General features: G+C 45.1%; 2 protein-coding genes across 2 annotated transcripts in view; both read right to left on the reverse strand.

Moving 5' to 3' along the window:
- The window catches only part of LOC148675827 (uncharacterized), a 33,695-nt gene extending 15,852 nt beyond the window's left edge, over positions 1–17,843 (reverse strand). The window contains exons 1-3 of the mRNA XM_088644200.1: positions 16,813–17,843; positions 12,616–14,757; positions 1,156–3,720 (exon numbers count right to left, since the gene is read on the reverse strand). Coding sequence (XP_088500326.1) covers positions 1,156–3,720; positions 12,616–14,757; positions 16,813–16,861 — 4,756 coding nt within the window. The 5' untranslated portion in view covers positions 16,862–17,843. The remainder of the gene's footprint in view (positions 1–1,155; positions 3,721–12,615; positions 14,758–16,812) is intronic.
- Positions 17,844–17,961: 118 nt separating this feature from the next.
- On the reverse strand, positions 17,962–20,067 carry jagn1a (jagunal homolog 1a). The gene is made up of 3 exons (XM_088648528.1): positions 20,044–20,067; positions 19,439–19,543; positions 17,962–18,928 (listed from the first exon to the last, which is right to left on the reverse strand). Exons 2-3 carry the CDS (start codon positions 19,525–19,527, stop codon positions 18,466–18,468), a joined length of 552 nt encoding a protein of 183 aa, XP_088504654.1. The 5' UTR covers positions 19,528–19,543; positions 20,044–20,067; the 3' UTR covers positions 17,962–18,465.
- Positions 20,068–23,056: the final 2,989 nt, after the last annotated feature.

The raw sequence follows: 23,056 nt of genomic DNA on the forward strand, positions 1-23,056 counted from the left end.
ACATAAACAAACATAAAAAACTGAGTGGAGTCTATAGATGGCTATAGAGGTTGTTATAGTAGAAAGAGAGGGGGTAGATATAAACAAACAGAAATATTGCATAATAGATAAGCTCAATGACAGACTGTTTTGGCTGAAAATACTGGGAATTAGAACAAATAAAACGTCCCAGAGAATTGCTTAAAATAAAAAGAATGTACAGATTTAATTTTTGTTGAACCTACAAGGCCAGTAGATTCGATGATGGAAGTTTATTTTGAAAATCTTACGACATTCATCGAAGGTGTAAAACAGAAATAAGATACTGTCCTCCAAAACCCTTTGGGTGCCCTTAAAGCGATCCTGAACAAAAGAATCTCGGCAGTGCTCACGTCACTGTGCTTTCCAGAAAAAATAGCCTATGCAAGTTTTAATAAAGGTGAAATGAAACAGAAATATGTTATCATGTATTACTATACTGGGGGGAAACAGTTCCATTAGAAAGAAAGAATAAATAATCCAAAACTACTGTATATGAAAAATGATTAATTGGCTTAAGAAACGCACAGTTCAGGAAAATGAATCACTGCGGATTTAATGCAATACTTTCCAGTGTACTTACTATACTTTCTAATTAGTGCAGTGTGATTAGGTTTGTTTCTTTGGAAAGTTTAATATTACACAATTCTAAAATGATGATGCAAAGATATACAGTATAAATTGCTACACGGTTTTGAGCAGGAAGGGTTGTGAACCCTTTAAAGCACAACACAACCATGTTGTAAATTCCTGTTATAATTCTGGTGACTGAATTTGACCGACAGTCGCCGGAATTCTGACAATAATTTACAACACGGTTGCACTGAGCTTTAGGAGTTGACAATCCTTCCTGCTCCAAACTGTATACCACTGTTGTGCGAGCTCAGCTATGCCCAGATACTTTGCAAAAAGGGGGGGGGGGAGGGCATCAAAAAGCATTTTGGTGAAACTCAGTCTCTAGGAAAGGAATGTAAAAAAACACCTCACCAAGTTTAGTTTCATTTATCACACTAGGCAATCCACAGCAAAGCGTAACTGTGTATCTGCAATTATAAATGTGGGTAAAAGTATATACAAATACACTCTCTTAATAGCTCAGCATGGAATCACACGTATAGAATTACAGTACATACTCACTGAACTCGCACGTTTCCCCATATGATCCACCATGACAAATACAGCTTCCATTCTGGAATGTCCCGTTGTTCTCACATGGAGCGCCAGGAGTGGAAATGTGAGGGGCAGCAGAGGATGACGGAGAGGCAGAGAGAGTGGAAGAGAGAGGAAGGAGGGAGGGCGTAGCAGTAACGTTAATGGAAGGAGTGGAGAGAGTGCGTGCTATTGTAGTGTTAGAAGAAGGAGAGAAAGTGGGGGCTGGTGGGGTAGAGGCAGAGGTAGGAAAGGTAGTGATGGATGGTGGTGTAGACTCAGGTGGATGAGAGAGAGTTGTGGTGGGAAAGTCAGAGGAGTCTGTTATAGCAGAAGAAGAAGCAGGAGAGAGTGATGGAGTCTCAGGGGGAGAGGAGTCAGTAGAGGCTGTTGCAGCAGAAATAGAGGGAGGAGATGGAGTATAGGCAGCTGTTGTAGTAGAAAGAAAGGGAGTAGAGACAGGAGAGGTTGTTGCTGGACTGTCAGAGGAAGGAGAGAAAGAGGTGTCTGTAATAACCGAGGAAGAGGGAGGAGAGAGTGATGTTGGAGTCTCAGGGGGAGCAGAGAAAGTGTGGGTTGGTGCGGTAGAGGCAGAGGTAGGAAAGGTAGTGATGGATGGTGGTGTAGACTCAGGTGGATGAGAGAGAGTTGTGGTGGGAAAGTCAGAGGAGTCTGTTATAGCAGAAGAAGAAGCAGGAGAGAGTGATGGAGTCTCAGGGGGAGAGGAGTCATCAGAGGCTGTTGTAGCAGAAAGAGAGGGAGGAGATGGAGGATAGGCAGCTGTTGTAGTAGAAAGAAAGGGAGTAGAGACAGGAGAGGTTGTTGCTGGACTGTCAGAGGAAGGAGAGAAAGAGGTGTCTGTAATAACAGAGGAAGAGGGAGGAGAGAGTGATGTTGGAGTCTCAGGGGGAGAGGAGTCATCAGAGGCTGTTGTAGCAGAAAGAGAGGGAGGAGATGGAGGATAGGCAGCTGTTGTAGTAAGAAGAAAGGGAGTAGAGACAGGAGAGGTTGTTCCTGGAGGGTCAGAGGAAGGAGAGAAAGAGGTGTCTGTAATAACAGAGGAAGAGGGAGGAGAGAGTGATGTTGGAGTCTCAGGGGGAGAGGAGTCAGTAGAGGCTGTTGCAGCAGAAAGAGAGGGAGGAGATGGAAGATAGGCAGCTGTTGTAGTAGAAAGAAAGGGAGTAGAGACAGGAGAGGTTGTTGATGGACTGTCAGAGGAAGGAGAGAAAGAGGTGTCTGTTATAACCGAGGAAGGAGGAGAGAGTGATGTTGGAGTCTCAGGGGGAGCAGAGAAAGTGTGGGCTGGTGGGGTAGAGGCAGAGGTAGGAAAGGTAGTGATGGATGGTGGTGTAGACTCAGGTGGATGAGAGAGGGTTGTGGTGGGAGAGTCAGAGGAGTCTGTGATAGCAGAAGAAGAAGCAGGAGAGAGTGATGTTGGAGTCTCAGGGGGAGAGGAGTCATCAGAGGCTGTTGTAGCAGAAAGAGAGGGAGGAGATGGAGGATAGGCAGCTGTTGTAGTAGAAAGAAAGGGAGTAGAGACAGGAGAGGTTGTTGCTGGACTGTCAGAGGAAGGAGAGAAAGAGGTGTCTGTAATAACAGAGGAAGAGGGAGGAGAGAGTGATGTGGGAGTCTCAGGGGGAGAGGAGTCATCAGAGGCTGTTGTAGCAGAAAGAGAGGGAGGAGATGGAGGATAGGCAGCTGTTGTAGTAGAAAGAAAGGGAGTAGAGACAGGAGAGGTTGTTGCTGGACTGTCAGAGGAAGGAGAGAAAGAGGTGTCTGTTATAACCGAGGAAGAAGGAGGAGAGAGTGATCTTGGAGTCTCAGGGGGAGCAGAGAAATTGTGGGCTGGTGGGGTAGAGGCAGAAGTAGGAAAGGTAGTGATGGATGGTGGTGTAGACTCAGGTGGATGAGAGAGGGTTGTGGTGGGAGAGTCAGAGGAGTCTGTGATAGCAGAGGAAGAAGCAGGAGAGAGTGATGTTGGAGTCTCAGGGGGAGAGGAGTCATCAGAGGCTGTTGTAGCAGAAAGAGAGGGAGGAGATGGAGGATAGACAGCTGTTGTAGTAGAAAGAAAGGGAGCAGAGACAGGAGGGGTTGTTGCTGGACTGTCAGAGGAAGGAGAGAAAGAGGTGTCTGTTATAACCGAGGAAGAAGGAGGAGAGAGTGATGTTGGAGTCTCAGGGGGAGCAGAGAAATTGTGGGCTGGTGGGGTAGAGGCAGACGTAGGAAAGGTCGTGATGGATGGTGGTGTAGACTCAGGTGGATGAGAGAGGGTTGTGGTGGGAGAGTCAGAGGCGTCTGTGATAGCAGAAGAAGAAGCAGGAGAGAGTGACGTTTGAGTCTCAGGGGGAGAGGAGTCATCAGAGGCTGTTGTAGCAGAAAGAGAGGGAGGAGATGGAGGATAGACAGCTGTTGTAGTAGAAAGAAAGGGAGTAGAGACAGGAGAGGTTGTTGCTGGACTGTCAGAGGAAGGAGAGAAAGAGGTGTCTGTAATAACCGAGGAAGAGGGAGGAGAGAGTGATGTTGGAGTCTCAGGGGGAGAGGAGTCATCAGAGGCTGTTGTAGCAGAAAGAGAGGGAGGAGATGGAGGATAGACAGCTGTTGTAGTAGAAAGAAAGGGAGTAGAGACAGGAGAGGTTGTTGCTGGACTGTCAGAGGAAGGAGAGAAAGAGGTGTCTGTAATAACCGAGGAAGAGGGAGGAGAGAGTGATGTTGGAGTCTCAGGGGGAGAGGAGTCATCAGAGGCTGTTGTAGCAGAAAGAGAGGGAGGAGATGGAGGATAAGCAGCTGTTGTAGTAGAAAGAAAGGGAGTAGAGACAGGAGAGGTTGTTGCTGGACTGTCAGAGGAAGGAGAGAAAGAGGTGTCTGTAATAACCGAGGAAGAGGGAGGAGAGAGTGATGTTGGAGTCTCAGGGGGTGAGGAGTCAGTAGAGGCTGTTGTAGCAGAAAGAGAGGGAGGAGATGGAGGATAGGCAGCTGTTGTAGTAGAAAGAAAGGGAGTAGAGACAGGAGAGGTTGTTGCTGGAGGGTCAGAGGAAGGAGAGAAAGAGGTATCTGTTGTAACAGAGGAAGAGGGAGGAGAGAGTGATGTTGGAGTCTCAGGGGGAGCAGAGAAAGTGTGGGCTGGTGGGGTAGAGGCAGAAGTAGGAAAGGTAGTGATGGATGGTGGTGTAGACTCGGGTGGATGAGAGAGGGTTGTGGTGGGAGAGTCAGAGGAGTCTGTGATAGCTGAAGAAGAAGCAGGAGAGAGTGACGTTGGAGTCTCAGGGGGAGAGGAGTCATCAGAGGCTGTTGCAGCAGAAAGAGAGGGAGGAGATGGAGGATAGGCAGCTGTTGTAGTAGAAAGAAAGGGAGTAGAGACAGGAGAGGTTGTTGCTGGACTGTCAGAGGAAGGAGAGAAAGAGGTGTCTGTAATAACAGAGGAAGAGGGAGGAGAGAGTGATGTTGGAGTCTCAGGGGGAGAGGAGTCATCAGAGGCTGTTGTAGCAGAAAGAGAGGGAGGAGATGGAGGATAGACAGCTGTTGTAGTAGAAAGAAAGGGAGTAGAGACAGGAGAGGTTGTTGCTGGACTGTCAGAGGAAGGAGAGAAAGAGGTGTCTGTAATAACCGAGGAAGAGGGAGGAGAGAGTGATGTTGGAGTCTCAGGGGGTGAGGAGTCATCAGAGGCTGTTGTAGCAGAAAGAGAGGGAGGAGATGGAGGATAGGAAGCTGTTATAGTAGAAAGAAAGGGAGTAGAGACAGGAGGGGTTGTTGCTGGAGTGTCAGAGGAAGGAGAGAAAGAGGTGTCTGTTATAACAGAGGAAGAGGGAGGAGAGAGTGATGTTGGAGTCTCAGGGGGAGCAGAGAAATTGTGGGCTGGTGGGGTAGAGGCAGAAGTAGGAAAGGTAGTGATGGATGGTGGTGTAGACTCAGGTGGATGAGAGAGGGTTGTGGTGGGAGAGTCAGAGGAGTCTGTGATAGCAGAGGAAGAAGCAGGAGAGAGTGATGTTGGAGTCTCAGGGGGAGAGGAGTCATCAGAGGCTGTTGTAGCAGAAAGAGAGGGAGGAGATGGAGGATAGACAGCTGTTGTAGTAGAAAGAAAGGGAGCAGAGACAGGAGGGGTTGTTGCTGGACTGTCAGAGGAAGGAGAGAAAGAGGTGTCTGTTATAACCGAGGAAGAAGGAGGAGAGAGTGATGTTGGAGTCTCAGGGGGAGCAGAGAAATTGTGGGCTGGTGGGGTAGAGGCAGACGTAGGAAAGGTCGTGATGGATGGTGGTGTAGACTCAGGTGGATGAGAGAGGGTTGTGGTGGGAGAGTCAGAGGCGTCTGTGATAGCAGAAGAAGAAGCAGGAGAGAGTGACGTTTGAGTCTCAGGGGGAGAGGAGTCATCAGAGGCTGTTGTAGCAGAAAGAGAGGGAGGAGATGGAGGATAGACAGCTGTTGTAGTAGAAAGAAAGGGAGTAGAGACAGGAGAGGTTGTTGCTGGACTGTCAGAGGAAGGAGAGAAAGAGGTGTCTGTAATAACCGAGGAAGAGGGAGGAGAGAGTGATGTTGGAGTCTCAGGGGGAGAGGAGTCATCAGAGGCTGTTGTAGCAGAAAGAGAGGGAGGAGATGGAGGATAGACAGCTGTTGTAGTAGAAAGAAAGGGAGTAGAGACAGGAGAGGTTGTTGCTGGACTGTCAGAGGAAGGAGAGAAAGAGGTGTCTGTAATAACCGAGGAAGAGGGAGGAGAGAGTGATGTTGGAGTCTCAGGGGGAGAGGAGTCATCAGAGGCTGTTGTAGCAGAAAGAGAGGGAGGAGATGGAGGATAAGCAGCTGTTGTAGTAGAAAGAAAGGGAGTAGAGACAGGAGAGGTTGTTGCTGGACTGTCAGAGGAAGGAGAGAAAGAGGTGTCTGTAATAACCGAGGAAGAGGGAGGAGAGAGTGATGTTGGAGTCTCAGGGGGTGAGGAGTCAGTAGAGGCTGTTGTAGCAGAAAGAGAGGGAGGAGATGGAGGATAGGCAGCTGTTGTAGTAGAAAGAAAGGGAGTAGAGACAGGAGAGGTTGTTGCTGGAGGGTCAGAGGAAGGAGAGAAAGAGGTATCTGTTGTAACAGAGGAAGAGGGAGGAGAGAGTGATGTTGGAGTCTCAGGGGGAGCAGAGAAAGTGTGGGCTGGTGGGGTAGAGGCAGAAGTAGGAAAGGTAGTGATGGATGGTGGTGTAGACTCGGGTGGATGAGAGAGGGTTGTGGTGGGAGAGTCAGAGGAGTCTGTGATAGCTGAAGAAGAAGCAGGAGAGAGTGACGTTGGAGTCTCAGGGGGAGAGGAGTCATCAGAGGCTGTTGCAGCAGAAAGAGAGGGAGGAGATGGAGGATAGGCAGCTGTTGTAGTAGAAAGAAAGGGAGTAGAGACAGGAGAGGTTGTTGCTGGACTGTCAGAGGAAGGAGAGAAAGAGGTGTCTGTAATAACAGAGGAAGAGGGAGGAGAGAGTGATGTTGGAGTCTCAGGGGGAGAGGAGTCATCAGAGGCTGTTGTAGCAGAAAGAGAGGGAGGAGATGGAGGATAGACAGCTGTTGTAGTAGAAAGAAAGGGAGTAGAGACAGGAGAGGTTGTTGCTGGACTGTCAGAGGAAGGAGAGAAAGAGGTGTCTGTAATAACCGAGGAAGAGGGAGGAGAGAGTGATGTTGGAGTCTCAGGGGGTGAGGAGTCATCAGAGGCTGTTGTAGCAGAAAGAGAGGGAGGAGATGGAGGATAGGAAGCTGTTATAGTAGAAAGAAAGGGAGTAGAGACAGGAGGGGTTGTTGCTGGAGTGTCAGAGGAAGGAGAGAAAGAGGTGTCTGTTATAACAGAGGAAGAGGGAGGAGAGAGTGATGTTGGAGTCTCAGGGGGAGCAGAGAAATTGTGGGCTGGTGGGGTAGAGGCAGAAGTAGGAAAGGTAGTGATGGATGGTGGTGTAGACTCAGGTGGATGAGAGAGGGTTGTGGTGGGAGAGTCAGAGGCGTCTGTGATAGCAGAAGAAGAAGCAGGAGAGAGTGATGTTGGAGTCTCAGGGGGTGAGGAGTCAGTAGAGGCTGTTGTAGCAGAAAGAGAGGGAGGAGATGGAGGATAGACAGCTGTTGTAGTAGAAAGAAAGGGAGCAGAGACAGGAGGGGTTGTTGCTGGACTGTCAGAGGAAGGAGAGAAAGAGGTGTCTGTAATAACAGAGGAAGAGGGAGGAGAGAGTGATGTTGGAGTCTCAGGGGGAGAGGAGTCATCAGAGGCTGTTGTAGCAGAAAGAGAGGGAGGAGATGGAGGATAGGCAGCTGTTGTAGTAGAAAGAAAGGGAGTAGAGACAGGAGAGGTTGTTGCTGGACTGTCAGAGGAAGGAGAGAAAGAGGTGTCTGTAATAACCGAGGAAGAGGGAGGAGAGAGTGATGTGGGAGTCTCAGGGGGTGAGGAGTCATCAGAGGCTGTTGTAGCAGAAAGAGAGGGAGGAGATGGAGGATAGGAATCTGTTATAGTAGAAAGAAAGGGAGTAGAGACAGGAGGGGTTGTTGCTGGAGTGTCAGAGGAAGGAGAGAAAGAGGTGTCTGTTATAACAGAGGAAGAGGGAGGAGAGAGTGATGTTGGAGTCTCAGGGGGAGCAGAGAAATTGTGGGCTGGTGGGGTAGAGGCAGAAGTAGGAAAGGTAGTGATGGATGGTGGTGTAGACTCAGGTGGATGAGAGAGGGTTGTGGTGGGAGAGTCAGAGGCGTCTGTGATAGCAGAAGAAGAAGCAGGAGTGAGTGATGTTGGAGTCTCAGGGGGTGAGGAGTCACTAGAGGCTGTTGTAGCAGAAAGAGAGGGAGGAGATGGAGGATAGGCAGCTGTTGTAGTAGAAAGAAAGGGAGTAGAGACAGGAGAGGTTGTTGCTGGACTGTCAGAGGAAGGAGAGAAAGAGGTGTCTGTAATAACAGAGGAAGAGGGAGGAGAGAGTGATGTTGGAGTCTCAGGGGGAGAGGAGTCATCAGAGGCTGTTGTAGCAGAAAGAGAGGGAGGAGATGGAGGATAGACAGCTGTTGTAGTAGAAAGAAAGGGAGTAGAGACAGGAGAGGTTGTTGCTGGAGTGTCAGAGGAAGGAGAGAAAGAGGTGTCTGTAATAACCGAGGAAGAGGGAGGAGAGAGTGATGTTGGAGTCTCAGGGGGTGAGGAGTCATCAGAGGCTGTTGTAGCAGAAAGAGAGGGAGGAGATGGAGGATAGGAATCTGTTATAGTAGAAAGAAAGGGAGTAGAGACAGGAGGGGTTGTTGCTGGAGTGTCAGAGGAAGGAGAGAAAGAGGTGTCTGTTATAACAGAGGAAGAGGGAGGAGAGAGTGATGTTGGAGTCTCAGGGGGAGCAGAGAAATTGTGGGCTGGTGGGGTAGAGGCAGAAGTAGGAAAGGTAGTGATGGATGGTGGTGTAGACTCAGGTGGATGAGAGAGGGTTGTGGTGGGAGAGTCAGAGGCGTCTGTGATAGCAGAAGAAGAAGCAGGAGTGAGTGATGTTGGAGTCTCAGGGGGTGAGGAGTCACTAGAGGCTGTTGTAGCAGAAAGAGAGGGAGGAGATGGAGGATAGACAGCTGTTGTAGTAGAAAGAAAGGGAGCAGAGACAGGAGAGGTTGTTGCTGGACTGTCAGAGGAAGGAGAGAAAGAGGTGTCTGTAATAACCGAGGAAGAGGGAGGAGAGAGTGATGTTGGAGTCTCAGGGGGTGAGGAGTCATCAGAGGCTGTTGTAGCAGAAAGAGAGGGAGGAGATGGAGGATAGGAATCTGTTATAGTAGAAAGAAAGGGAGTAGAGACAGGAGGGGTTGTTGCTGGAGTGTCAGAGGAAGGAGAGAAAGAGGTGTCTGTTATAACAGAGGAAGAGGGAGGAGAGAGTGATGTTGGAGTCTCAGGGGGAGCAGAGAAATTGTGGGCTGGTGGGGTAGAGGCAGAAGTAGGAAAGGTAGTGATGGATGGTGGTGTAGACTCAGGTGGATGAGAGAGGGTTGTGGTGGGAGAGTCAGAGGCGTCTGTGATAGCAGAAGAAGAAGCAGGAGTGAGTGATGTTGGAGTCTCAGGGGGTGAGGAGTCACTAGAGGCTGTTGTAGCAGAAAGAGAGGGAGGAGATGGAGGATAGACAGCTGTTGTAGTAGAAAGAAAGGGAGCAGAGACAGGAGAGGTTGTTGCTGGACTGTCAGAGGAAGGAGAGAAAGAGGTGTCTGTAATAACCGAGGAAGAGGGAGGAGAGAGTGATGTTGGAGTCTCAGGGGGTGAGGAGTCATCAGAGGCTGTTGTAGCAGAAAGAGAGGGAGGAGATGGAGGATAGGAATCTGTTATAGTAGAAAGAAAGGGAGTAGAGACAGGAGGGGTTGTTGCTGGAGTGTCAGAGGAAGGAGAGAAAGAGGTGTCTGTTATAACAGAGGAAGAGGGAGGAGAGAGTGATGTTGGAGTCTCAGGGGGAGCAGAGAAATTGTGGGCTGGTGGGGTAGAGGCAGAAGTAGGAAAGGTAGTGATGGATGGTGGTGTAGACTCAGGTGGATGAGAGAGGGTTGTGGTGGGAGAGTCAGAGGCGTCTGTGATAGCAGAAGAAGAAGCAGGAGTGAGTGATGTTGGAGTCTCAGGGGGTGAGGAGTCAGTAGAGGCTGTTGTAGCAGAAAGAGAGGGAGGAGATGGAGGATAGACAGCTGTAGTAGTAGAAAGAAAGGGAGTAGAGACAGGAGAGGTTGTTGCTAGACTGTCAGAGGAAGGAGAGAAAGAGGTGTCTGTAATAACCGAGGAAGAGGGAGGAGAGAGTGATGTTGGAGTCCCAGGGGGAGAGGAGTCATCAGAGGCTGTTGTAGCAGAAAGAGAGGGAGGAGATGGAGGATAGACAGCTGTTGTAGTAGAAAGAAAGGGAGTAGAGACAGGAGAGGTTGTTGCTGGACTGTCAGAGGAAGGAGAGAAAGAGGTGTCTGTAATAACCAAGGAAGAGGGAGGAGAGAGTGATGTTGGAGTATCAGGGGGTGAGGAGTCAGTAGAGGCTGTTGTAGCAGAAAGAGAGGGAGGAGATGGAGGATAGGAAGCTGTTATAGTAGAAAGAAAGGGAGTAGAGACAGGAGGGGTTGTTGCTGGAGTGTCAGAGGAAGGAGAGAAAGAGGTGTCTGTTATAACAGAGGAAGAGGGAGGAGAGAGTGATGTTGGAGTCTCAGGGGGAGCAGAGAAATTGTGGGCTGGTGGGGTAGAGGCAGAGGTAGGAAAGGTAGTGATGGATGGTGGTGTAGACTCAGGTGGATGAGAGAGAGTTGTGGTGGGAGAGTCAGAGGAGTCTGTTATAGCAGAAGAAGAAGAAGGAGAGAGTGATGTTGGAGTCTCAGGGGGAGAGGAGTCAGTAGAGGCTGTTGCAGCAGAAAGAGAGGGAAGAGATGGAGGATAGGCAGCTGTTGTAGTAGAAAGAAAGGGAGTAGAGACAGGAGGGGTTGTTGCTGGACTGTCAGAGGAAGGAGAGAAAGAGGTGTCTGTTATAACCGAGGAAGAAGGAGGAGAGAGTGATGTTGGAGTCTCAGGGGGAGAGGAGTCATCAGAGGCTGTTGTAGCAGAAAGAGAGGGAGGAGATGGAGGATAGGCAGCTGTTGTAGTAGAAAGAAAGGGAGTAGAGACAGGAGAGGTTGATGCTGGACTGTCAGAGGAAGGAGAGAAAGAGGTATCTGTTATAACAGAGGAAGAGGGAGGAGAGAGTGATGTTGGAGTCTCAGGGGGAGCAGAGAAAGGGTGGGCTGGTGGGGTAGAGGCAGAGGTAGGAAAGGTAGTGATGGATGGTGGTGTAGACTCAGGTGGATGAGAGAGAGTTGTGGTGGGAGAGTCAGAGGAGTCTGTTATAGCAGAAGAAGAAGAAGGAGAGAGTGATGTTGGAGTCTCAGGGGGAGAGGAGTCAGTAGAGGCTGTTGCAGCAGAAAGAGAGGGAGGAGATGGAGGATAGACAGCTGTTGTAGTAGAAAGAAAGGGATAAGAGACAGGAGAGGTTGTTGCTGGACTGTCAGAGGAAGGAGAGAAAGAGGTGTCTGTTATAACAGAGGAAGAGGGAGGAGAGAGTGATGTTGGAGTCTCAGGGGGAGAGGAGTCATCAGAGGCTGTTGCAGCAGAAAGAGAGGGAGGAGATGGAGGATAGGCAGCTGTTGTAGTAGAAAGAAAGGGAGTAGAGACAGGAGAGGTTGTTGCTGGAGGGTCAGAGGAAGGAGAGAAAGAGGTGTCTGTAATAACAGAGGAAGAGGGAGGAGAGATTGATATTGGAGTCTCAGGGGGTGAGGAGTCAGTAGAGGCTGTTGTAGCAGAAAGAGAGGGAGGAGATGGAGGATAGGAAGCTGTTATAGTAGAGAGAAAGGGAGTAGAGACAGGAGGGGTTGTTGCTGGAGTGTCAGAGGAAGGAGAGAAAGAGGTGTCTGTTATAACAGAGGAAGAGGGAGGAGAGAGTGATGTTGGAGTCTCAGGGGGAGCAGAGAAATTGTGGGCTGGTGGGGTAGAGGCAGAGGTAGGAAAGGTAGTGATGGATGGTGGTGTAGACTCAGGTGGATGAGAGAGAGTTGTGGTGGGAGAGTCAGAGGAGTCTATTATAGCAGAAGAAGAAGAAGGAGAGAGTGATGTTGGAGTCTCAGGGGGAGAGGAGTCATCAGAGGCTGTTGTAGCAGAAAGAGAGGGAGGAGATGGAGGATAGGCAGCTGTTGTAGTAGAAAGAAAGGGAGTAGAGACAGGAGAGGTTGATGCTGGACTGTCAGAGGAAGGAGAGAAAGAGGTATCTGTTATAACAGAGGAAGAGGGAGGAGAGAGTGATGTTGGAGTCTCAGGGGGAGCAGAGAAAGTGTGGGCTGGTGGGGTAGAGGCAGAGGTAGGAAAGGTAGTGATGGATGGTGGTGTAGACTCAGGTGGATGAGAGAGAGTTGTGGTGGGAAAGTCAGAGGAGTCTGTTATAGCAGAAGAAGAAGCAGGAGAGAGTGATGGAGTCTCAGGGGGAGAGGAGTCATCAGAGGCTGTTGTAGCAGAAAGAGAGGGAGGAGATGGAGGATAGGCAGCTGTTGTAGTAGAAAGAAAGGGAGTAGAGACAGGAGAGGTTGTTGCTGGAGGGTCAGAGGAAGGAGAGAAAGAGGTGTCTGTAATAACAGAGGAAGAGGGAGGAGAGAGTGATATTAGAGTCTCAGGGGGTGAGGAGTCAGTAGAGGCTGTTGTAGCAGAAAGAGAGGGAGGAGATGGAGGATAGGAAGCTGTTATAGTAGAAAGAAAGGGAGTAGAGACAGGAGGGGTTGTTGCTGGAGTGTCAGAGGAAGGAGAGAAAGAGGTGTCTGTTATAACAGAGGAAGAGGGAGGAGAGAGTGATGTTGGAGTCTCAGGGGGAGCAGAGAAAGGGTGGGCTGGTGGGGTAGAGGCAGAGGTAGGAAAGGTAGTGATGGATGGTGGTGTAGACTCAGGTGGATGAGAGAGAGTTGTGGTGGGAGAGTCAGAGGAGTCTGTTATAGCAGAAGAAGAAGAAGGAGAGAATAAGGAGTCACTAGAGGCTGTTGTAGCAGAAAGAGAGGGAGGAGATGGAGGATAGACAGCTGTTGTAGTAGAAAGAAAGGGAGTAGAGACAGGAGAGGTTGTTGCTGGAGGGTCAGAGGAAGGAGAGAAAGAGGTGTCTGTAATAACAGAGGAAGAGGGAGGAGAGATTGATATTGGAGTCTCAGGGGGTGAGGAGTCAGTAGAGGCTGTTGTAGCAGAAAGAGAGGGAGGAGATGGAGGATAGGAAGCTGTTATAGTAGAGAGAAAGGGAGTAGAGACAGGAGGGGTTGTTGCTGGAGTGTCAGAGGAAGGAGAGAAAGAGGTGTCTGTTATAACAGAGGAAGAGGGAGGAGAGAGTGATGTTGGAGTCTCAGGGGGAGCAGAGAAATTGTGGGCTGGTGGGGTAGAGGCAGAGGTAGGAAAGGTAGTGATGGATGGTGGTGTAGACTCAGGTGGATGAGAGAGAGTTGTGGTGGGAGAGTCAGAGGAGTCTATTATAGCAGAAGAAGAAGAAGGAGAGAGTGATGTTGGAGTCTCAGGGGGAGAGGAGTCATCAGAGGCTGTTGTAGCAGAAAGAGAGGGAGGAGATGGAGGATAGGCAGCTGTTGTAGTAGAAAGAAAGGGAGTAGAGACAGGAGAGGTTGATGCTGGACTGTCAGAGGAAGGAGAGAAAGAGGTATCTGTTATAACAGAGGAAGAGGGAGGAGAGAGTGATGTTGGAGTCTCAGGGGGAGCAGAGAAAGTGTGGGCTGGTGGGGTAGAGGCAGAGGTAGGAAAGGTAGTGATGGATGGTGGTGTAGACTCAGGTGGATGAGAGAGAGTTGTGGTGGGAAAGTCAGAGGAGTCTGTTATAGCAGAAGAAGAAGCAGGAGAGAGTGATGGAGTCTCAGGGGGAGAGGAGTCATCAGAGGCTGTTGTAGCAGAAAGAGAGGGAGGAGATGGAGGATAGGCAGCTGTTGTAGTAGAAAGAAAGGGAGTAGAGACAGGAGAGGTTGTTGCTGGAGGGTCAGAGGAAGGAGAGAAAGAGGTGTCTGTAATAACAGAGGAAGAGGGAGGAGAGAGTGATATTAGAGTCTCAGGGGGTGAGGAGTCAGTAGAGGCTGTTGTAGCAGAAAGAGAGGGAGGAGATGGAGGATAGGAAGCTGTTATAGTAGAAAGAAAGGGAGTAGAGACAGGAGGGGTTGTTGCTGGAGTGTCAGAGGAAGGAGAGAAAGAGGTGTCTGTTATAACAGAGGAAGAGGGAGGAGAGAGTGATGTTGGAGTCTCAGGGGGAGCAGAGAAAGGGTGGGCTGGTGGGGTAGAGGCAGAGGTAGGAAAGGTAGTGATGGATGGTGGTGTAGACTCAGGTGGATGAGAGAGAGTTGTGGTGGGAGAGTCAGAGGAGTCTGTTATAGCAGAAGAAGAAGAAGGAGAGAGTGATGTTGGAGTCTCAGGGGGAGAGGAGTCATCAGAGGCTGTTGTAGCAGAAAGAGAGGGAGGAGATGGAGGATAGGCAGCTGTTGTAGTAGAAAGAAAGGGAGTAGAGACAGGAGAGGTTGTTGCTGGACTGTCAGAGGAAGGAGAGAAAGAGGTGTCTGTAATAACCGAGGAAGAGGGAGGAGAGAGTGATGTTGGAGTCTCAGGGGGAGAGGAGTCAGTAGAGGCTGTTGTAGCAGAAAGAGAGGGAGGAGATGGAGGATAGGCAGCTGTTGTAGTAGAAAGAAAGGGAGTAGAGACAGGAGGGGTTGTTGCTGGAGTGTCAGAGGAAAATGAGAAAGAGGTGTCTGTAATAACAGAGGAAGAGGTAGGAGAGAGTGATGTTGGAGTCTCAGGGGGAGTAGAGAAATAGTGGGCTGGTGGGGTAGAGGCAGAAACAGTGGGCATGGGAGGAAGTGGTGTTGTAGCGTCAGAGGGATGAGAGTCAGAGGTGGCTGTTACAGAGGGAAGGGAGGAGGGGGGCAGTGATGCTGTAGAGCCAGAGAAAGAAGAGTAAGAGCGAGCTGGTGTGGTAGACTGATACAGAGGAGATTGTGAGGGCAGTGATGTGGTAGAATCAGAGGGAGTAGAGAAAGATGAGGAGGATATGATGGGTGTTGAAAAAGAAGAGGCAGACAGAAAGTAAGATGAAGAAGTAAAGGCAAGCAAGTTCAGACGGATTATATCATTGGTTGAACCTATAGAAAAAGCACAATTAGAACATGAAACCCATAAAAGAAGGCCTGAAAAGTAGCTTAACAATAGCCTGACACAGGTACTTTAAATCTTTTCATTCGGTCTGCTGGTTCAACACCAGTTGTACATTCTTATCAACATCAGTTTTAACCCACTCAAGTAAATCTGTTTTATTACTGTGTATATTCATTCACTTCCTTTTCATCAGCTAACCCCGAGTATACTATCCATAAAGTTATAAACCTTTCTGTAAAAATGCTGTTACTTTTTTGTAATCAGTTTTCGGTGGGTAATGCTCTTTCAAAAATCTCAACACTAATTCCCACCCTTCTCCCACATTCTCTCTTAAGGCATTCTATTTCTCCTTTGCCTTTTCTTTTTCTGCATATATAACTTTGTTTCGTTCAGCCATTGCTTTTAGCTTTTCAGTCAGGAATTTTTGCGTCTCATCCCATTCCATTTTCTCTATGATACTCTGTTGAATTCTCAAATATTCCTCTAAAATAAAACCCTTCTCTGTTTATTTTTAGCTCATTGCCCATACACTTTTCTACATTCCTGTTCAGCCTAAATTCCGTCTGAAAGTTTCACTTTGCATGAATCTAATTTTTTTTTCTGACACCCAGTCAGACACCTCCAATAATATTTTTTTTTCTTCACACCAAACCATGTTCTCGTCTCCCACGCACTCCGCGGAATCCCCCAGTCGAGACAAACTGACGAACTATCACAATTCGGGAACACGGACCAGGTTCCAAATCTTGGCTTTAATAACACACTTGAATCGAGTTACCACCCTCGGCTCTTCTGCGAGTACAGTTCGAGGTACTGCCTTCAGCCGTACTGCAGTCGTGTACCAGGATACAACACCTGGGTTTTTTCTCGTATCAGGATACAACATCTGACCAGGATATAATGCCTGGATTTTTCCGCATATCAGGAAACAACACCTGACCAGGATACAACACCTGGATTTTTTTTTCATACCAGGATTTTTTTCATTCCTTCAGCAATCCCTCTTTTTCTTCCCCAACTTCACAAAACAGCTGTCTACAAACACATACACCATAAACTCATTTTTTTTTTGTACTCGCTTCAGCTTCAGAAAAACCCTCGACAGTAACATGGAGAGGATAAGGGACTTTTTAGAAAAGAGGAGTCCTTACCTCTTTTTAGAAGCGGCCGCCTAGCTTTTCCTCTCCACCTCTCTGTCAGAGTCCCCTCAGCTGGGAGTACCCTGCTCCGCAGTGCCAAATTGTTGTGTCATACAAATGACAAAGTTCAGGTGTCTGTGAAGCAGAGGTCTCTTTATTTCATATGCATATGGAAGTCTGGCTTGCAACCACCAGACTTAAAATTAAGTAGCTGAAGATGGTCCTTTATACCTTAAAACAAAAAGACTATGACACATTCTGAACAAATGATAAGACAGCAACACATGCCAATTAATTATATCTAAGTTGCAGACTAGACAACAGTTAGTTCTTTTCATGTTATGGGCATACAGCCAGCTTACCAAATACATGCCCTTTATCTTACTGACCAAGGACAGGCAGCATCTTTATATATATTTGAGCTCAAAGCCTACGTCAAGCCACTAGACTGCATAGTTTGCAAAAAAATAGAAAAACAAGAAATGATATTTTTATGTCACTTCCCGGGCGGCTCTCTTATCTCTTCAGTGTTATAAATAATTATTTCACTTAACGGCTAAACAGCTCGGTCAAATCCTGATTTTCACGGTTTTCGTAACCCCCCATTTGAACACTATTATGTAAACTAGTAGTTCTCAGTAGAGAACTACATCACTGTGTGAGCTGTAGACATTAATTCCACGCTGAAAAGTTCAAAGACAGAAGACAAAGCACAGAAGAGCCAAACTGTGTTTTTGTTTACTTTCTACTTTTCAATGTGAAATTAACCTCTACTTGTTCCATTATATAACAAAGGAAAAAATATTTTGGTTCAATTACAATGAAACATAATTGAAGCTATACCATAAATAACATTACAGACTGCAAAGCATCATTAGATTAAATCAAGAAACAATTTCTTACCCCTCATGACGAACACAGGTAGTAGCACAAACCATATTTCTTCAGCCATTAGGCAGCAGAATATAGGTTTTACTGACCACAGAGCAGAGTTTGAATAACAATGGAATTCTATTACCCACTTTTTTTTAATACTTCCGCAGTTTAGTTCTCTGTTTTTAAATGAACTAATGGACTTTGTACCTGCAGTTAATAAGGTTTCAGTTTTGTTTAGAACCGGTGATTGCTGAAAAGTGAGAACATTGTCTATGAAATCAACACAGAAAGGGACCCTTCTTATAATCCCTATCTTTCTTTAAATTATTCATAGAGATCAATTAATCCCATGCAATAACTACAATTAAAGATAAAAAGGGTTGAGTCCTGTTCCAATAAGTTTAACTTTGAGCTAGAGTACAAAGTACCCAGAAAAGGCATGTCTAGAAAACAGTAGAGAAGTGTTCAATGAACAGGAACATCTCCTCCCCTCCCAGACAAACACATTATTGATGCAGAGGAGCCTCAACAAATTGCTTCAGTTTTTTTCTTACTTTTTCAAAGCAATGTTTTCCTCATTCAGTTTGTGACTAACAATAGAAAGAAAAGTAAAAAACATAACAACAACATGCTGAATGTTAGAACTCACCTATGCACATATTATGCATCTAGGGTTTTTTTTTTTGCTCTTAGAGCAGTTGTTTTATTTAGTAACATCAAACCAGGTGCTCACAAATACCTTGCACACTGTACGTGTGACGTGTGCTTTGTAAGACAGTCTCTTGAGGGCACCAATACAGAAACGTGTTATTTCCTTTGGACAATGAAAGAAGGAATGTTGCATTCATGTAAAAAAACAGTTAAGGACTTTCAAAAAGGGGTAGTTCACTGCATTATTAAAAACATGATATTCAGTTACAATAAGTCCTTTAGGAGACACAAAGCAATATATTCAGATAAGCATTAGAACAACATAGAACAACTGTTGTGATAGTCATTTACAATAAGGATCTGGTTTTAGGTCTCATCATACCTACAGAGCACAAGATGAATAATAACCTGCACAGGTGTAACAAAGAGTTAGTAGCAGAGGAAAGTCTTGAAACAGGAGTTTACATGCAGCAATCTCTTTTCCTAAGGAAACTACTGGAATATTCAAATAGAAAACACAAGACATCTTGTTTTTTTTTTTATTGTCCGAGGTTGAAAATACAGTAGCACTATGAGCATCACATTGTGTATACACCAGATGTATCTCAAACGAAAAAGTATTTATCTCTGCTTCACTTCAGACACATAAATTCATTACCCTCAGCAAAATGTGGTATTCACAAACATCACTCACCAGTCCTCCAAACTGTATCATCAATAAAAAAGGAAACTATTAAACAAATAGAATTGTCCTGTCTCATATGTCCGTAGTCTTAAATAAACGAGAGTGGCCATAACACAAGCCAGAATCCCCCAGTTTGAACTTCTGTCAATCCTTGGTGCATGCTTACTTTCAGACACAGATCAGTGTCTAAATCTGGATTATTACGTAGTTAATGAGGTAAGATAATGGGTAGGACATCTCATGGCATAAACATAGTAAAATCTACATGGTGTACCCCTTTATTGAACTGTCTTTTCTTTCAAAAGAAAAAATAAAGATTTTTAATTTGCCTCAGGTTTGCCCTTTTACTTCTTCTTCTTGTCCTGAGTGGAGACAAACCAGGCATCCAAAAGCTTCTTGCTGTAGTAGATTTGCCAGGCATGCACCTGTACCGCAATCACCATGACCAGATACATGACAGACACAGCAGAAAAACCGAAGATGAAGCGGTAAATTTTGCCATGTCTGTAAAGCTGCTGAGCTACTGGGAACATCTCCATTGCCCCGTAGATGAGGGGTGCGATACAGAAGAGCCCAGCGCTGATCATCGAGATGACAAGGTAGCTGATGTTGTTGCGAGGCATGGACATGAAGCTAAAGATGGAGGGGAAGATGCTCAGAAGGTACAGGTACTCCCACTGGTATGGAGTGGCCACCACATCATGAGACACCAGGCTGAGGTAGTTGACAATCACTTGTGCTGCTACAAGGGCCCAGATCAGCACGTGGACCAAGTTCAACTTCCGAATTTCTGACTTCAGGGAAACGCTGTCAAAGAAAAAAAAACAGTGATGCCCCTGTTTCTTCACACGAATGAATTCCTATGACTCCCATCAGAACTCACATATCGACTCCCCAACTCCAAAAACAATAGATTTAAGTTCTCATTCATACCTGTAGCCATATCCTTACTTAACACTTGATTTTATATGGAAATATATATGTGTATTGATGTTGTCGTGTTTTTTTTCTGTCCTTCTGTATACCAACACTGGTGCTATAAAACAAATTACCCCCTCGAGGATAATAAAGACTCTCATCTTAATCTGTTGGTAAATGAAAAACGTACAGATACGGACATGATCGGTATTAGAGTTATTGCCAATGGATCCTGTTGTTATGCATAAAGTAAACAATGTAAAAAATATCGCTATAAAATGAAGGCAGAAAATAAGAGTCATCCATACCCTCCGTTTACATGTACGCACAAGGCGTTATTAATGTTAAAATGTACTTCTAGCAGTGCCTGGGTGGGTTTCGAGGCGTCAATGAGTGTACCTCGCCTGATAGTGCGACGCTACTCTCTCGCGGTGCTTGAAGTCGCTCCCGTCAGTGCCTGCAGCTCGGGGTCCTGCTCGCGAAGCCATGGCGATGAGCTGTCGGCTGAGAAAGCATGCAGATACAGCCTTTTTAAAAAAAAATGTCATTTTCTTTTCAAAGACAACAGCATTTTAAACTAAAGGAACAAAACGAGATAGGAGAATATATATATATCCTAAGAGAGTTATAATGCTTGAGAACGATAAAATGTTATTTTCAATGAGAAGTAAATGACCAAGCACAAAAAGGGGACCTCTACCTAAAATACTAAAAATCCAGAAAACGTGTATGATTTTCAGCACAACGCTAACTACGACTAGAACCACGCGGAGAAAAAGGAATGAATGCGTCTGTTTCATTGATTAATTCATGATCCATGAACAACGTGATTTTCATGCTGTAAATATATCTGGAATGAACATCAGTGCATCCTTGTTTTGGATGGTACCGTTAACTAGTTAATAAAACTGCTGCTGTACTTACTCTTACTTTAATTTCGACTGATATTTTTAACAAAAATAATTCGGTGACATAAACTATACATATATAACCAATACAAGAACCTTATTTTCCTTTTTAGCCAACTCGCTCCAGAAAAAAAACTACTTTCTGGCCATGCGGATAGCGGAAACACATAAGTCAGTCGCTGATTGGCCATAAGGCTGTCTGACAGTGACGACACTTCCGCTGGAGTTAGGGATGGTCTGTGAAATAACAATTTAAGAAACACTTTAGGGATCGTCATAAAATATAGCATATAGATTTAACAAGCACTTTGTACATAAATTCAATTTTTAAATATGCACAGACGACACACAACATGAACTAACAATGTTTTAATTACAAACTCTTTTAAACATTTTAATCTGATTTTGTACATCTTCCGGGACTAGGTTCGGTGTATGTCCAGTCAAAATCTGGGATTTGTTTTCACTCTGAAACAGCGACATTGTAACACGTCAAAATACTTCAGAATAATCTGACAAGGTATTCAAATAGCGCACTTATGTAATTGTTTAAAAATTTGGTGTTGGTAGTTGCACATTGGAAAAACAACGAAATTACAACGAACAGATTCAGTAAAAGAGTGTGTATCGGTTTTCTACTGAACAAAACACCTTTCCTCGTGTAAGTGCATTACAATTATAGTATGACTAATATTAAAACGCTAAAATCGTAATCAGTGTTATTACTCCAAAGTGAATATTATCTGAGAATTAACAGACAGACACATTACTGAACTGCTGGAAAAATATGTCACAACCATGATTGCTCACACCCATGGAGCTACTCAATAAACAGGAGGCATAAACAGTATACCAGAACTTGTCTAACCAGTTGACGACATGAAAAGTTAATAAGTAAATAACTGTTTTAGTTAAATTCTGCACTAGATAGGCAGCGAGTAGTGTGATATTTATAGTCTTTTGATTAAGGCTGTACTGTATATATTAAACTCACACTGAGGCACACTGGGTGTGAAGACTTAAAGACTGATTTGACAGAGTAAGACTACAGTAGTTAGGCTAACATTTGTGCTAGTTAAGGGTTATGAAACTACTGTCTACATTCCCCCCAAGAAAATATTGGAAAAAATATGACAATCACACTTGTCCTAGCACCTTTTTTAGAATCTTAACATGTTTCTAAACACACACGTTGAGATAAATGAATGGATAGAATGACAAGGAATGATTATTTTAACTTGGAATCAAATAATTGGTCTCCACTTTATGCTGTATTAAAGTCATCTCCTACCCCCTTGATTTTAGAAGATTTTTAATAGGACAAATATTCTAAAGTAAAAGTAATTAATTGAAGTAATGAAGGAAAAGTATGGAACATTGGTAAGGAACATTTTTGCCTAATTTATATTGTTATAAAGTGGTATCTTGTGATATCTTAAAACCATTAAAAGCACGTATGTAGTATTTGTTTTTTGCAGTTGCCCAGGTCTTAAGTTTGCTAATATTGCTTTTGATTGATATATCGGCCTAATACCAGAGATTCTATTTGATCAAATCAGCAGTCTTGATTACCTTTTCTTAGGAGGTTTGACTATTAGCAGGATCAGAAATCAGTTTTATGGAGTTTTACCTATGAAAAGTCTTTCAAAATTTGGTTTATATTCTATTAATTCATAAAATACAGGTAGTGCATTCAATAGTATGAAAAAATAGCATAAAAAACAGAAAAAATGAACTCATTATATAGTATGTAGTACTACCAGCCATTAGTAAAATATACTATATTGTGATTGTTATTATGATGACATTTTCCAGAAATTATTGACTAATGACTGACTGCAAATTAAATTTATGATGATGATGATGATGATGAAACTGGCCTGTCTTAGAGGTTGAAATAGTTCAGTATGTACAGTAGCTGCATCAGTACGCATGTGATACCTGAAGAAGGCTTCACAGCCAAAATCTTGAGGTCTTTTGTTTTCAGCATGGAATAAACCTTTATGTGTTCCTTTGCCATCTTAGAGGTGTCTGCCTACAACTACATTAGCTAGTGCCAGTGAAATTTGTGCTGCAGAATTTAAATAAAACAAGTACTGAGTGATTGTTCTTGTTTGTGCGAAATCGTCTGGGACACACAGAATTAGGCCTCCAATGGTTGGAAAACATATGTGATGTAGAATACTCAAGGTTACTGCTCTTTCACCTGTGCATTACATGGCATAATCAAACGCCTGCATGGATCAACATACAGTATTTGTCTTTATTGGTTGCCTCATATTTTGCTCCTTCAGTGAAAAACATCCTGCTGAAAAAGGGAAGCCTGGCAGCCCCAAGGTTATTCTGCATCTTAATAATTGCAAAACTTATCCCACAAAAGAGGAACTAAGGTCAGGCAATATTTCACTGGTGTTTAATACTTCAATTGGCGTTTTTACCAATGAACAGTAACATCCCTAATCTTAACAATGGACCACAAAGTAATTCAAAACATAAAGGTTTCTATAGGAAAGAGTTGACGAGCTGATTTATAAATTCTGAAGGCACTAATCCATAATTTCCAGTCAAATTACACAATAAAGAAAACCTTTGTGTATGTTGCACGTGTATATTGCTGTGATAGTGTTAAAAGATTGTTTCATTCTCGCCCTCCCCTTTGCAAAGCTCTTTTATGTGATGTGAATAGGTCTGTTTTTTATTAAAAGTTCGTGCATAAGCGCTCAAGCAGCAAAGTTAAGAGTTTTCTTTACTAATGAATACTGCTTTGTCCTTCGCAAACACAAGGCGAGGTGAGTGGGGTCATTGTGGTGAGAGTTATTGTTGCACTAAAGGAATGAAAAGACGTGTCCATCCAGGCTTTCACACATTTAGGTTTCTGTAAATCTGTAAATTTACAAAGACTGATAATTAAAGCTGCTGCGCTTTACCACAGCGGTATTTTGTCGTTATAATCGGTTACTTCCTCATAAACATACAATTAAACATCTCACACTATGTCCGTCTACACTGTACCATCACTAGCACCTTTTAGCTCCATGCTATATGTAATACTGAATTTCATAACCAACACAGACTGTATTCTACAGTACGGGAACGCGTTGCTTCCATC

This window comes from Lepisosteus platostomus, chromosome 2 (genome assembly GCF_059453375.1).
Source record: "Lepisosteus platostomus isolate fLepPlt1 chromosome 2, fLepPlt1.hap1, whole genome shotgun sequence".
NCBI lineage: Eukaryota > Metazoa > Chordata > Actinopteri > Semionotiformes > Lepisosteidae > Lepisosteus > Lepisosteus platostomus.

Coding starts and splice junctions, on each gene's coding strand:
- jagn1a (XM_088648528.1), bottom strand. CDS start 19,527: ATGGCTTCGCGAGCAGGACCCCGAGCTGCAGGCACTGACGGGAGCGAC. Junction 18,929..19,438: donor GCGTCGCACTATCAGGCGAG/GTACACTCATTG, acceptor TTTCTTTGACAG/CGTTTCCCTGAAGTCAGAAA.